We start from the raw sequence: 15,629 nt of genomic DNA on the forward strand, positions 1-15,629 counted from the left end.
GGGTGCTGGGACGGCGGGCAAGAGCCGAGAGAACCGGGGAGCTCGTGTTAGCTTGCCGCTCCGTTCGCGGCAGCGGTGGTGCTGCTCGCCCACGAGCCCTCCTCCTACGACCCCTCGGTCAGCGCGGGCCGATGGGTTCTCGCGGGCGGTCGCAGCGCGCTCTGCCCTGTTCATTGCTGCCGAAACCCCCCTGCAGTGCCCAGAGGGTGCAGCAGTTTTTCTTCCGAGGTGGTTTTTGCACAGGGATGGGTGAGCACACACCTTATTTTCCAGGAATTGCAGAGCACAACAGCGAGCAGACATGGTTTTCGTGTGCTGTCACGGCAGCGTTGTGGCTCTATCGGTGCTTTCAGGCTGGGTGTCGCTGCCTGAAAGCCTGAGATGAATCTTGTCACCGCACTCAATTTTCCAAACTCGGGAGGGGAAAAAAGACTCCAGACAAGTTACAAGACAACGTACATTTTATCCAAGAGGACCCAGGTGTGGGATGCTTTATTCAACCCCTGGCTATACTGCGGACTAAATTTTGGGCAGCTTCTTGGCCTCTCTCTTTCCCAGCAGCCGTAGCTGTTTGGGGCTCCCCTGCTTGGGTGTTGCCTGTGCGAGAAGGGCTTTTCCCACCTGCGCCTCATCCGATGTCTCGGCCGTTTCCTCGCCGACGGCGGCAGGGGGGATCTCAAACACCTCCCGGAATTCCTCCATCAGCCTCCGTGCCTCCCGGTACACCTCAGGGCTGGATTTCTTCTTTTGCAAAACAGAGGCTGGAAAAGGCCGGGAGGGCGAGCAGAGCGATGGGACGGCTCCTTGGCTGCAGTATTTCATCTTCCCTCCCACGCCTCCGCCTGCCAGCGGCCCCAGCCCTCCCGTCCCCGCAGCACGGGCACGTCACGGGCAGCTGCTGGGATCCAGCTCTGTCCTGGTGCCCACACGAAACACGGGAGCCCCAAAAGCAAAGGCACCAGTGGTCTTCAGTGACTCAGGAGTGAAGACATGCTCTGGGTTCAAGCCTGGGCAGTGGCTCTTACTGTAGGCAGTAGAAAGTGCCTTAATTCCTTGCCTCTCTTCCCCTGCTCTTCCCTGGTCAGCGCAGGGGAAAGAAGCAGCACCGGGGAGTCCTGCTTGCACCAGGATTGTACCACCGTCAGGGCTGCGTGGAGGTAAAACACGGCCGGTGCTCGGAGCCCCGAGTCCTGCTTCATCTCGGGGACAAAACCACTTTTACCGCAAGGCCGTTCTCCCGCCGGCTGGGCCTGGGGTAAGGTTAACCCAGCCGTGGATCCAAGGGACCCCGGCAGCGTCTGTGTTGCGTTTACCCCCCGCTAACCAGTAGGCAGAGCACCGGGGTCCAACCTCGTGGTGGGCTGAGGGCGTTCAGCAGGCGAAGCCCCTGTCCTCCCCGCAGGGACGTGGTGGGAGGCTGCTGCAACGGGGGGGACCCTCCGTTCCCAGCTCAGCCGCGCCCCAGCACCCCGCCAGCTCAGGGACACCTTGGTGTTCACATCCTGCCCCTGCCTCTGCGGTGCTGTCGACAGGAGAGACCGGGAACGCAGGAACATACCCAAGGGGACTTCAGTGACGGTCGAGGTGTTCCTCATGGCCATCAGGATTCCTTCCAGGACCTCTGCTCTTGTCTTGCGGGCAGGAGGGCCCGGCATCCTCCCATGCTGCAAGGAAGAGCAGGAGGCTGCAGCCTGCCGCCCCTCCGCCCTCCAGGCTGATCACAGTCACAGAATCGTTAAGGTTGGAAAAGACCCTTAAGACCATCGAGTCCAACCGTTAACCCAGCGCTGCCAAGGCCACCACTAACCCATGGCCCCAAGCCCCACATCTCCCCGGCTTTTAAATCCCCCCAGGGATGGGGACTCAGCCCCTGCCCTGGGCAGCCTGGGCCAGGCCCTGACAGCCCTTGGGGGGAAGAAGTTTTTCCCCATACCCAACCCAACCCTGCCCTGGCGCAGCTTGAGGCCGTTCCCTCTCGTCCTAAACTAACACGGGCCGTGCTTCTGCGCGAAGGAGGTGAGACGGTCTCTGGTTTTTTTTTTGGACGAAGCTAGTCCAGTTTAGACACCAACTTAAGATTAGTGAGCAACGCTGGATCCGCTTTCCACAACCCCAGAGCAGCGCAGTGGATTCAGGGACTGTAATTCCATTACAACCCCCGCCGCAGCCCCAGCTCGGAGGCCGTTTCCTCCACCTCCCGCGAGGGAGAGAGAACAGCGAGGCACCGGGATCGGGAACTGGGACCGGGAACTGGGACCAAGCCCACGCTCGGGCTCTCAGCATCCACCCAGTTGGACTGATCCAGATACAGACGTAACCATTCTCCCTTCAGAGCTTTGGCTCTTTACCTTTATCCGAGGCAGGTAGGGCTTCTGTACGCTGTCCAGTCGCGGCTTTGTGTCCCGGTAAACCAGGGGGTGTTTCAGGATGTAGTACAGCGCCTGCACGTTCTTCTGTATCCCTGTGAAGCAGAGGGAAAATGGAACAACAAAAGCCTTTGCTGCTTCTTTCTTGGTCAGAGTGGACCACACCGATCATCAACCTGCCAAGGCTTTTCTGAGCAAAAGCCTTCTGCTGTCCTCGCTCACCGACTGGCTCGATAAAATCTGGGTCCGTGTCTCCACCGAGCAGCTCCTCGTAGCCTTCGTATCGCTCTGGAACCGCCTGGGAGCTTCCTTCCCCGCTCTGCTCGCTCTTCTCCACCCTGCCCTCTGCCACGGATCTCGGCAGGGACACATCCTCCACCTCAAAGCAGCAAAATAAAGGAATTCACAGTGGCCCTTTCTTACCAGTCAAGCTGATGGAGTCAGCCAGAGCAGCTCCTGCTGTGGCCAGAGGTCTCTCCCGGTGGCACCGAGCCACGCAGCCACCACCTCATGCCGTCTGCTCAGCGGGACCGGGCACAGAGCAGAGAGGGGACATCCCCATCCCAGCGCAGACTTTTTTCCCTCTGATAATCCCAAGATTTTCAGGGAAATCAAGTAAAAAAGCTGCTCCGGTGAGCTGTAGGAGGGAGTTTTCCAGCAGACGCTGCAGGGGCGATGCTGGCCTGATGAGCTCCTGCAGTTGGGGCTACCCACCAAGCCAGCACAGCCCCGTGCCACCCTGCAAAACAGGCCACCAATTCTTGTTCTTGGTCACAGCGTTGCATTTATGCTTCTTTCTAGTGCTTCCTTCCTTAAATCCCTTGCAATCGGAGGAGGGTTCTGACCACTGGTACCCACAGCACGCGCATGTGGTTCATTCACTTCGGAAATGAAGATCGTTTCTGGACAAGTCCTGAACACTTAGAGCCCGGCCTCACCTGCGTCATGAAGAAGGATGCAACGTCCTCCTCGGCTGAGCCAGGAGGAGGCCTGGGGTCACCTTCCCCTTCCCCCAGCGCCGTCCGCCGGTCGCTGGCTGGGGTCACGGAGCTGACGGGGGGCAGCGGCTGGGCCGGACTGGGAGGTGCAGCGTCTCTCGCAGCCTCCGCCGCAGCTGGGAGCTGTTTCCACGGAAAGGTCTTGACAGTAGCGTTCAGCATCAGCGGCCGCTTCGTCACTTTGGGGAGATGCGACGTGACCTGGGGGGACACAACAGACATCCACGCACGCTGCCATGAGTGTCAGCGTGGGGTCGGGCTGGAGGCTGGTCCTTATGGGACAGGGAGTGCCCGGCTCCAGGGACACCCCGGCAGCAGCTCCATTCCCGCAGGATCCCTCAGCCAAGGGATGATGGGCAGGGCTGAACCCAAAAACCCAGTGACAAACCCTGCCTGGGGCAGCAAGAAGGGGGTGGTTGGACTCCCCAGCCTCACCCTGAGCAAAATACCTCCAATCCTTCCCACCCTTCCTTCCGTCCTTCCAACCCCGCTGGGATCCGTGTGTCCCACCAGCTCTTCCCGTGCTCCCCAGCGAGTCGGTTCCTGGGCAATCCCACCCCAAGTATTGCAGCAAGGGTTTCATCCCTGCCTTAAGCGGGAAAAACACCGTGCTCCCGAGGCACATCCCTCCTTACCTTGCGGCTGGCTTCGAGAGGGATGGAGAAGTGCCACCTCTCCGTGGCTAGGCTCTTCCGTCGGACAAGTTTGATCCCCAGGTTGTGCTGGAGGAGCCGGGTCAGCAGAGGCGGCTGCCCTGGAGGAGCAGAGGTCCAGCTGGGGGAGAGCCCCGGCCCTGCTCCTTCACCGGCCGCGCACTGTGCCAACCAACCCCAGGCTCAGCTCAGGGTCCAGAGCAGAAACCACCCAGTTTCGTAGGGAGGTGTTAGCCCTAAGGACACATGCCAGACTGGGCTACGTGCCACCAAGGTCAGAGGAGCAGTCCTGACCTGTTTTATTTACTAATCTACATGTATAGAATCATAGAATCACAAAAGCGGGAAGGTTGGAAAGGACCTCCGAGATCATCGAGTCCAACCGTTAACCCAGCGCTGCCAAGGCCACCACTAAACCATGGCCCCAAGCCCCACATCTCCCCGGCTTTTAAATCCCCCCAGGGATGGGGACTCAGCCCCTGCCCTGGGCAGCCTGGGCCAGGCCCTGACAGCCCTTTGGGGGAAGAAGTTTTTCCCCATACCCAACCCAACCCTGCCCTTGCGCAGCTTGAGGCCGTTCCCTCTCGTCCCAGCGCTTGTTCCTGGGGAGCAGAGACCGACCCCCCCGGCTCCAGCCTCCTTTCAGGCCGTTGCAGAGAGCGATGAGGGCTCCCCTCAGCCTCCTCTTCTCCAGGCTGAGCCCCCCCAGCTCCCCCAGCCGCTCCTCCCCAGCCTTGGGCTCCAGCCCCTGCCCCAGCCTCACTGCCCGGCTCTGGCCACGCTCGCGCAGTAGCTCGTGCAGGGAGCAGCACCATTGCAACGTCTGATCAGCGTCCTTCTGGCTACCTTCAAACGTTGCCTATCGAGGCCACGGGCACGTTTGGGGCTTATCCCCCCCGCTCAGAAAGCTGCTGCAGGAGGAAACCTGAGCCAGGTTCAGACAAGCCCTTTGTGGGATAAACACCATTTGGGGAGCAAAATTTAGCCTGAGACTGCACTGCTGCACTCACGGATGGGCTGTTAGCGACTTCGATGGGGCCAGAAGCAGCAGCAGGGCATTAACAGCGTTTGCAAGAGCAGTGCTCATCTGTGTTGCTCTTTAGAGGGCAGCAATGATTAAAGGACCTCCCTGGGGGCCCCGGCCAGGGCCAGCGTGGCAGGAGTGTCCGAACACCAAAAGGCACCGCGGTCCCTGTCCCAGAGAGCTGACTGCGAAGGAGGGACAAAGCAGGAGTTGCCCCACGGAGCGGGGTTCATACTGTACCGCTCCGGGTGGTGGTGAGAGGGTTGTTGTGAAACGTCAGCTCCTTCAGGCACGGGAAGAAAGCCACGGGTAAGAGAGCTGTCTCATCCACAATCTGCAAGATAAAATAGTTTACTCTTTGCTCGAAGCACTGAGTCACACCGGAGGCTGTAGAGTTTCATCCCAACCCTCCCACCAAAGCGCGTCCCTCCAGTGCGCGGGGACCCTGGCCCTGGGCAGGTACGTGCAGCGGGGAGGAGGAGGAGGAGATGGCATCCCTTAACCAGTGATGCCTAGCAGCTCTGCTGCAGCAAGAGGACTGGTGCCTCAGAAGGGCTGGAAAGTAGACAGCCCCAGCTGCAGCTCTTCTGAGCAGGAAAAAAGTCCTGCCTCTCCACCCTGCCGTCCAAACCACAGCCTGGCCAGGACACGGCAGCCAGAAATCAGCTCACCGACAAGGCAGCGACCAAAAACAGGGTGATGACATGCGGGGAACGGCAGCAGAGCTCACTGTGCAAGCAAGCGGAGCCGCACCATCACGTCCCAGGGTGCCAAAAGCAGCAGGAAGAGGAGCTTAAATGTTTTTGCGTGTTACTCATCCATTGGGACACACTGAGAACCCGGTGTGGCTCAGCAGACAGGTATGACCTGGCACTAAACCACTAAAACCACTAAACCACTGAGTCCTCGGTTAGACATCACCATCCATCAGGCAGCTCCCTCAGAGGATCAGCCCAGGGGGAGGGCAATCCTTCATATATTCTCTGATGAAATCCCCGAATTTGCAGGGGTTTAGCCAAGCTGGGTGCAATGCTGCTGCCTAAATAGGTGTCCTGTCCCACCCGAGAGATCCTGGGTATCTGACACATCCCCGTGGGCTGGCGGATGGACACAGGAGCTGGGGAGAGCTGTGCCCTTCTGCAGCGGCAGCTAAAGGGTGTCTCTCAGGGAACTAAGGCCGGGCTCAAGCAGCTGAATCATTATTATTTACACTATCCAGAGCCACGGGACCCAAATCACCTTGTTGAAGGCCAGGCTGAGATGCTTCAGTGCAGGAAAGGGAGCACGAACGTCCCTGCGCATGGAGGGAGCCAGCAGAGTCTTCGAGGCAGATGGTTCTCCCTCCCTGGGCACAACCTTAAAGAGAGGAGGAAGAGTGTGAGCAGAGACACCGCTCCAGAGGCTCCGGTGGCAGGAGACACCTCCAGTGGCAGGATACCACCCTCCTGAGCCCAAACACAGCTATCATTTGAAGAGCTTTTGGTTCAGACCCATTTCAGTTGTCTCAGGGCAGCTTGCCGTGGCCTCTGGAGTCACGTCAAATGCACCAAACTCCATCAGCCAGCACTGAAAACGTGCACAGGCCCGGGGGAAAGCAGCTGTGCTCTCGGGGAGTGCGCATGTGCCTTACGCTAGAACATGCGGCGAGTGCTCAGCACCTCTGAAGCTCAGCCCCTTACTCAAGTTCTAATCAAAATGTTTGGCCTCAAATATCTGATTCTGAAGAGCATCGCGTAAATAAATGTGGGGGGAGAAGAGATTACAGTGCTAAAAATGAATGAACTCCCAGCTCCTGAGCTTCAGTCCCCACCTGAGCCGCAGGACACCCTTCCCCACACAGTCACGAGCAAACGGTGACCCAGCTTTCATCTGAAAGTGATAGAAGTTGAAGCTCCAGTGTCCCTTGGTTATGGGCAAATTTGCTCCTGATCTCCCTGATGAGAGACGATACTCACTGCAAGACGTGCAGGCACCCGGAGTCCCGGCTGTACCCACGGGCTGATGGAAATTCAGCTGAGAGGCTTGGGGAAGGGAAGTTTTGGAGCTCACACCCCAAATCACAGATCAGTCAACGGTTCTTACCAGCGCTGGGTGTTCCTGAGAGCCAGAATTAAAAACGACCTCTGCAATGAAACACAAGCAAAGCGAGGGTTTCTACGTGAATCCGAGTGCTGGGTCAGCATCCCTTAAACACAGCGGAAACCCTGCTACCGGCCCCAGGGCAGCCAGGAGCTCCCCACAGGGAGATTTTTGTTTGGCGTCTCACCCATGAGCACAAGGCCAGCATCAGAAGTTGCACCGTTGCCTGCTCCACAAACACCTAACACCAGGGACTGCTGCAGCAAGCCAGGGGACAGGAGAAGTGCTTGGAGGAGCCCCGCCGGCAGCCTCCGTCCCAGCCCGATCCACGCAGGTGACACCAGGCAGCCTCTGGATCCACCCCATGGCGTGGCCCAGCATGGTGTGTGCATCACCCTTCCGTAAGGACGTCCACAGGGAGAGCTGACCCACCCCAGGAATGCAGACCTGTGCATGGGCTACCTACTCACACAACCTTCCTGCCCTCTGCCTGTCCAGGATCCACAGTAATCCACTTCCCAACCTGAGTTTTTACCCTATCTTTGCCAGTTTTCCTCCCAGCCAGCAGGCAGTGTCTCCTTTGGAGCAAGCTACCCTGGAGGAGTCCAGGAGAAAGGGGCACTTCTGTCTGAACCATGGGAGATGTCTGCTTTAGGGTGATTCATGTCCAGTAAGCTCCCGGTAATCATAGAGGGACTGTACAGGTTTGCTGAGATGTCTAAAATGGTCCCACGTATCCCTGCCCCGCTGTTTTAATTTTGTCAGTTGGTGAAGGGTCTGGAGCCCAAGGCTGGGGAGGAGCGGCTGGGGGAGCTGGGGGGGCTCAGCCTGGAGAAGAGGAGGCTGAGGGGAGCCCTCATCGCTCTCTGCAACGGCCTGAAAGGAGGCTGGAGCCGGGGGGGTCGGTCTCTGCTCCCCAGGAACAAGCGCTGGGACGAGAGGGAACGGCCTCAAGCTGCGCCAGGGCAGGGTTGGGTTGGGTTGGGTATGGGGAAAAACTTCTTCCCCCAAAGGGCTGTCAGGGCCTGGCCCAGGCTGCCCAGGGCAGGGGCTGAGTCCCCATCCCTGGGGGGATTTAAAAGCCGGGGAGATGTGGTGCTTGGGGCCATGGTTTAGTGGTGGCCTTGGCAGCGCTGGGTTAACAGTTGGACTCGATGATCTTAAGGGTCTTTCCCAACCTTAACGATTCTATGATTCTATGATTCTAAACATCCAGCAGATCCTCACCCTGACACAACTGAGCCCTCTCCCACTGAAACACCCCGCGGTTTCAGCACGGGCACGGAGATGCAGGCGCTGCTCACCCGTCCTGCCTGGATCCCCGTTGTTCTGTAACACGACATATTCAAGCTGTCCTTTCTTCGCTTCCAGCTCTGCTGGCACCTCCGTGTCCTCCTGCTGCGGCAGCCGGGGCCGCTGCCAGAGGCTGCTCAGGGACTTGTACCACTCTGCCCTGAAGCTGTCGCCGTCCAGCGCGGGGTGGAGGGAGAGCTGCCTGCTCTCTGCTTGGTGCAGGTAGGGGACAGCCGAAATCCCGTTCCTGTCCAGATTCAGCTCCCTCAGGCTATTGGAAGAGAAAATGCATGAGAAACTCCACGATTGCTATCGGTGTATGCAGCCGGCCATCTGTTCGCCCCGGCGCCCGCAGGGCAGGGGGCTGGCCCTCGACCTGCCTCCTCGCTGAGCTCCCCAGCAGCAGGGCGGAGGCATCCGTGACACCCGCATCTCACTGCCCGTTCCCCCTCCTCTCCGAACCCCAACCACAGGCTCAGTTCTTGGCACAGCCCGGCGTTGCCCCTGAAGCCCGTAACTTCGGTCCCCCACACCAGCCCGAGGGTCACCTAGCTCCAAGTTCACCTCTTGATGAGAATTTAACAGACAAGGAGACGTCCTGGCAGTTCATTAAATCACCCAGGCCGCTAACGAGCTGTGGTCCTACTGGGATTCCCTAACAATGTTCCACCTTCCCGTGGAAGTACAACATCAGCCATGCACTTGCCCAAGGCCACAAGACAGCTTAGGGAAGAGCAGAAACCCAAACCTCCGCGCTCCAGCCCTGCAGTTTCTTGCCTAAACCTCGCCCGCTCCCCCTCCTCTCTCACGAACAGTGCGGACAAGGTGCAGTTTCCTCGGGGAATGTCTTGGCAGAGCCAGGGCAACCAGCCAGTCCCAGTTCCCACCTCCAGTTCGCAGCACTGGAAGCACCAGGGGAGCATCAGAAGGTCTCTGCGCTGTCCCCAGACCCAGCCCGGCCCAGCTCAGGTGCATGTGAGCTGTCCCCCTTCCTAGTGACTCCTCTCTAGCTGAATCATGAAAGCCCACATTAAACAGAGGGAGCTGATCCGCAGCCTTTCCTAGTGCTGCTGCTCTGAAATAACAATGAATCTGGGGCGAAGAAGGGAAAATGGAGAAAGCAACTGCCATGTCTCAAATCGGACCTGGAGATCGGCAAACGCCCAGGGCAGGAGCTGAATTACCAGCCACCTGCTGGGTTTGGCCAGCTCGTGCTTTGCAGCAGGCTGTTTGCTTCCGTTCAGTCCCATCTGCAACACCAGAGAGACTGAACAGGGAAGTACCCGAGTGAATCACAAAGATTTTGGTTTTCATTTTAAGCCCGCTACCGTGCAACAGCTGACGGAGGCAGCTGCCAGCCCCCAAAAGCCAGAGCTGTCTGCTGCCAGGTGCTTCCGTACCTGCAGAGATGAGACAGGCTCGCAAAGACGCTCGGGTCTGACAGACGATTGTCATCCAGCGCCAGGACCTCCAGAGACGGAAACCTTAAATGAGCAGAGCTGCAGATACAAAGAGTCTCATTAATAACACGCTCAAGCAAAGACAGGTGAAAAACACATCATTTGCTGTCACTGCGGGAAGATGTATCCGCCGGGAGACCGGACTGGGGCTGTTTTCGTTCTTTTAATAGAAAACTGATATCCAACCTCAAAGCAGCTAAATTGAATCAGTCCCAACGTCCATCTAGCTCAGCGTCTTTTCTCCAACAATGGCAAACCGTGGATACCTCGGCATGGCCACTGCGGCTCAGCTATACGTGAAGGGTCTAATTAACGACGCATAAATAACATCCTGCTCACGTGGCTCGGCCACCCAACAGGGCTGCTGAATCACTGTCCAGAGGTTCCTCTCTAGCTGCTGATGACAGCAGACACCCTGGGTGATCTGCGGCTGAGCTGGGATAACACTTCCCTGCCACCCAGCACCGACCATTAGCTTATTTGATCCTCCAGTTTGCAAGGGAAGAGCTCTGTTGCCTGGTCTGATAAACCCCAGGCCGCCCGCCCTCGCTGCCCACCGCTGCCTTGCCAGCCCCGCCGCTCCATCACCCTGCCTCCCTGCCCGGCGCGGCCCGCCGGGATGCCAGCAGCGCCCCACCAAACCGAAGCATCGCTTGCTGTGCGCGCTTACTCCCACGAGCCTGCCAGGTCCGGAGGCAGAGACCGAAGCCCGTTGGCCGTCAAGCGAAGGACTTGGAGCTGGGACAAATCTCCCAATGTCCAAATGTCTTGGGGGGACAAGTTATTGTAGGAGAGATCCAGCTCCTGAAGGACACAGAAGAAACAATCCCCTGGAGCAAAGAACAATCTCTGTTGGCTTTCCCCAGGTAAATATTAAATATTTACAGGAGGCTTTCAGTCATGCTACCACCCGCCCTAGGGCATCTCTGACTTGCAGGGACTTCACTTGCAGCGGTGGGACTCTGCACCTTGGCAGAAGTGCTCAGGGCTGGTTCCGCACTCACACGTGTGACTCACGGGACAACAGCCAGGAGAAAGCCAGGGAGCAGACCCTGCTGGGAGCGAGGACGAGGGTTTCTAGGACACGTGAACAGGAATAGCTTTGCTGGGGCATTACAATAGGCTGCATTTCCCCAGGAGGAGCTCAAAGCACTTTCTAAATCAATTTAATATGAATTTCCAATCAGCCTTCCCAGGGCTGATTTCTCCAGGCTGTCAGCAAAGAAGATTCCGGACGCTGGTCATGGATGAAGCTGGGATCCAGGGGGGCATGGCAGGAAGGGGAGTTTAGGTGAGCCCCATCCCCACCTTTTGTAGCTGATGCCAGTGACAGGGCTGCTCACACAGAGGCACACAGGGATGGACAGGATCAACCCTGGCCTCGTGAGCCTTGGAAATTTGATTCCCCATCGCCTGGGGACCTCTGGTCACCTGGTGAAGCCCTGGGTGGGTTAGGAACAGTGAAACATGGGAGAGCTTCATGGATCCGGGGACCTTCCAAAGCCCGCAGGCAGGAGGGAGGCCAGGATCTGAGCGTACGGAGCTGACAGCTGAGCCACCAACAATTCTTTGAGTGAGACGAGAAGAAAGAAGCCTTTGAAGACAAAACTTTATATCCAGCAGCAATCAGAAACCGTGTGTACAGTGAGAGAGAGAAATCCAGGCAAGGACAGCTGCTCAAAGAGAGCAAGCCTAGATAAGGTCAGTCCAGCTAAGCCAGAGCCTGAGCTCTCTGTAGCAGAGACCCGCTCCAGGCTGGAAGGAGAGGATGACTAGAGCCATCATCCCAGGAACAGCTGCTTGTTCTTAGGATCCACTTTGTCTCTTTTTTAAATTAAAAAACAAACTGACCCCTTCGCTGTGTTAGAAAGGCAGCCCATAAGTTGGGGAGACTGCAGACACCTATCTGGAGAGGAGGAGGAGAGCAGGACGAGAGAACGACCCTGCAGTTTCAGAGGACTCACACTGCAGGGACACACGTCAATGCTACATGTAGGCTTCAGAGTGACGGTTGGGAGGAGACAAATAAGGTCCCAGATCCCCCTCATCTTACTTCCAAATGCAGGAAGTCTCCAGCGGTGATCTTCAGATCTCTTAGTCCGTTCAAGGAAAGTTCCAGTTCCCGCAGTCCTGGAAACTTCCGAAACGGCTCTGCAAGGGTGGAAAAGGAGATGCTTCAGCGAATGAGGAACAGTAGTAACAGAGCAAGCCGTGGGTCACCCAGCTCTGGAATGGACCAAAACCAGCAAGAACGAGAGCACCGGTGTTCTCAGTGGGCACGTTTGGAAGAAAATGCCGGCTCGGTCCGATGGTTGTCCGTCCGTGATGCCCCACCAGCCTGCTCCTTAGACATCTGGTTTGCTTTCATGCATTTGCTCCCACCTCAAATCGGATTATTGCCTGAAGCCACTGATGGCACGTTTAGCTTATATGTTTTACTAGTTCTAAAGGGATTTCCTTTTTTCTTCTTCAGATTAACTGAGCCCATGACACTGGATTTGGATTCACCTCCCAGCTCTACCATTAACCTCCTGAGCCTTTGGGACAAGTCGTTTCATTATTCCACGCTTCTATATATTAAATGAGGATTTTCTTTGTAAAGAGCTTTGTTTTCTAATAATGAAAAGGATACCATAGCGGCACACAATTCTCGTTACAATAAAGGGAATTAGCGCAAGGATTTCGGTTCAGTAACAGGAAGGAAGCAATTCTGCAAAGTGCTGCATGTGTACCTTAAACCTCTTTGTAAAGCTCTAGACCTGTGTTCAGACAAGCGTAAGCTTCCCTGGGTTGAAAAGCAGCACCTATTTTTTGGTAATGCAATCCCTTACCTAGTGTCAGCAGGTTCTCAGCAGCATTTATAAAAGCAACGCAATCAAATTTCTCAAAATCATCTTCTTTAGCCTGAAGAATACAGGGGGGAAAAAAAAAAAATCATTCCACTCCAGCCCTAAACCGATCTGAAACAACTGGATCTCTCCTTTTCTCAGAATGCCTAAATCATAGCATTTCCCATAATTAGGTCGTCATTTGTTGTTCCGACTATGGAGAGCACCCCTCGGAGTACGCGTTCAATGCACGGCCGCCTCAGTGACCATCATCCACAAGACCTGGATTAGTTGAGCCCCAGAGCAAAGCCCCCTCTGCGTCCTCACCGCTGACCTTGCTCCCCCGCCTGCGTCGCAGGGCTCCTGGGCCATGTCTCGTACCTACGTGTGACCCAGCAAACGTAGCCCTACGACTTCGTACATCCGTCCTTCACAGCGCCGGGGGGGAACCCTAAAAAGACACTAAAAACCTATCAGCACCTCAGCTCTTTTTCTCTTTGCGTTGCAAGCTAGTCACGAACCCAAATAAAAGCCACGTCTCTCCCCAGGGCTCAGTGCTGGGGCCGGTCCTGTTTAATATCTTCATCGCTGATCGGGACGAGGGGATGGGGGGCACCCTCAGCCAGTTTGCAGGGGACACCCAGTCGGGCGGGAGCGTTGATCTGCTGGGGGGCAGGAGGCTCTGCAGAGGGCCCTGGCCAGGCCGGGGCGATGGGCCCAGGCCCCGGGGTGAGGGGCAGCAAGGCTCAGGGCCGGGTCCTGCCCTGGGGGCACAGCAACCCCAGGCACCGCTGCAGGCGTGGGGAGGAGCGGCTGGGAGCTGCCCGGCGGGAAAGGGCCTGGGGGTGCTGGTCGACAGCCGCTGGACATGAGCCAGCAGGGTGCCCAGGTGGCCAAGAGGGCCAGTGGCACCCTGGCTTGTGTCAGGACCGGTGTGGCCAGCAGGAGCAGGGCAGGGATGGTCCCCCTGTGCTGGGCACTGGTGAGGCCGCCCCTCGAATGCTGTGCTCAGCGCTGGGCCCCGCACCCCAAGGCGGCCATGGAGGGGCTGGAGCGTGGCCAGAGCAGGGCAGCGAGGCTGGGGCAGGGGCTGGAGCACAAGGCTGGGGAGGAGCGGCTGGGGGAGCTGGGGGGGCTCAGCCTGGAGAAGAGGAGGCTGAGGGGAGCCCTCCTCGCTCTCTGCAACGGCCTGAAAGGAGGCTGGAGCCGGGGGGGTCGGTCTCTGCTCCCCAGGAACAAGCGCTGGGACGAGAGGGAACGGCCTCAAGCTGCGCCAGGGCAGGGTTGGGTTGGGTATGGGAAAAACTTCTTCCCCCAAAGGGCTGCCAGGCCCTGGCCCAGGCTGCCCAGGGACGTGGTGCAATCACAGTCTCTGGAAGTGTTCAAAACACGTGTGGATGTGGTGCTTAGGGACAGGGTTTAGAGGTGGACTTGGCAGTGCTGGGTTAACGGTTGGACTCGATGATCTCGGAGGTCCTTTCCAACCTTAGCGATTCTGTGATTCTATGATTCTATAAACATCCCTAAAGCTAAAGAACAGCATTTTGCGAGGGGATGTAAGTGGGGAAGGGTCTACAACTGATGAATTTGGTTATGAAGACATGATCCAAAAGTTTGTAGGACAAATCCTCCAAGCCTGTTCCCAGCTGGCTGGCTCACCTTCCTGTGCAGGAAATATGCCTGCTTCTAACATGTGTCTTCCCTGATCTCTGGACACTCCTGTGCTAATGTGGTAAAGTTTTCAACTTTTAAGGCAGTTCCCTAATATTTCTTGAGTCTCTGATACTCACAGAGACCAGATTTTGGCTGCTTATGTTCACAGAGCACAGGTCAGAGGGGTTCTTCAAACAGTGGTGCTTCATCTGGAAATAAAAAACCCCACAAATGGTTAGTTCTACAGCAATCCTGTATGTCGTGTCCTGGGACCCGAGCCCCAAAACCAGTCCTCAGCTGCCCCGGATCGTGGGAAGGGGGGAGAAGATGGGATGGAGACGGGGAGGGAGAGGCAGCTACAGAGTCCATCCACCAGCAGGATCTCCCCAGCTCCACAAAGCGCTATCAGAAAGTTTAGGAATAGCAGAGAAAATCTGCGCTCACCAGAAATGGCTCATCTAGGACATTGTCTTCGTTATTTTCTTCCATGGAGGCAGACTCTGGGGGCTTTCTCCTCTGCTGTGGTGCCTTCCCGGTGGTCCCCTTCTCAGTCCAAGCCCTCAGGGTAGCTCTGCGCCCCAGCACCCAGCGCCCAGACCCTGGCACGACGGTGGACCAAGGCAGAGGAGACGGCAAGGTGAGCACACAACCCTCCAAACGTGCCCTTCTCAGAGTAGCTGCACTCTGCCTGGTGTTTCAGCCCGACACTGAAATCCATCACTTTAAAATCCCCTGTATGGGGAAATACTGAAGTATAAAATGTTCAGTGACCATGAATTTAAGATAGGAACATTAAAGCTACAGCCAGAACCATGGAAGAGGAGAAACATGCTACTTTATAGATGCTAATGGAGCCATAGGTTGCAAGCACGGAGACGTGGGCTGGAAGAGCCTTCTGGAGATCTCCAATCCAACCTCCCGCCCAAAGCAGGACCATCAGCAACGTTCGATCAGTCAGTCGTGGCTTTGTCTAGCGATTCCACCACCTCCCAGGGTAACCTGGCCCAGAGCTGCACCTCCTCCCCGCAAAAAAGTTCCTCCTAACGTCCAACCTAAACCTCCCAAGGTGAAATTTTTGGCTTAGTTATGCCATCTGCCACTGTTTGTGGCTGTCCTTCAGGCAGCTGTAAGCCACCGTCTCCCCCTAAAAAACAAGCTCAGCACCCTCAGCCTCTCCTAGAAGGTCCTGTGCTCCAGACCCCTGACCAGCCTAGTAGACCTCTCCACCGCTTCTCAAATATTAGAAGACATTTCTGCCGTTTCTAAGCATTTCAC

At 57.0% G+C, this 15,629-nt stretch overlaps 2 protein-coding genes across 2 annotated transcripts in view; one reads left to right on the forward strand and one right to left on the reverse strand.

Annotated features, from left to right (window-relative positions):
- Positions 1 to 444, forward strand: part of RNF169 (ring finger protein 169) — a gene marked incomplete at its 5' end in the record, with an annotated part of 30,830 nt that extends 30,386 nt beyond the window's left edge. Inside the window, one exon of the mRNA XM_082304961.1 lies at positions 274 to 444. The remainder of the gene's footprint in view (positions 1 to 273) is intronic.
- On the reverse strand, positions 436 to 14,843 carry XRRA1 (X-ray radiation resistance associated 1; the record flags this gene model as incomplete). The annotated part of the gene is made up of 16 exons (XM_082304962.1): positions 436 to 761; positions 1,559 to 1,664; positions 2,349 to 2,461; positions 2,589 to 2,745; positions 3,305 to 3,565; positions 3,961 to 4,113; positions 5,277 to 5,375; positions 6,281 to 6,397; positions 7,124 to 7,164; positions 8,425 to 8,684; positions 9,814 to 9,912; positions 10,544 to 10,677; positions 11,927 to 12,024; positions 12,705 to 12,777; positions 14,492 to 14,563; positions 14,799 to 14,843. 16 exons carry the CDS (start codon positions 14,841 to 14,843, stop codon positions 520 to 522), a joined length of 2,070 nt encoding a protein of 689 aa, XP_082161088.1. The 3' UTR covers positions 436 to 519.
- Between the last annotated feature and the right edge of the window lie 786 nt (positions 14,844 to 15,629).

Source organism: Platalea leucorodia (genome assembly GCF_965183815.1).
Source record: "Platalea leucorodia genome assembly, chromosome: 2".
Classification (NCBI taxonomy): Eukaryota; Metazoa; Chordata; class Aves; order Pelecaniformes; family Threskiornithidae; genus Platalea; species Platalea leucorodia.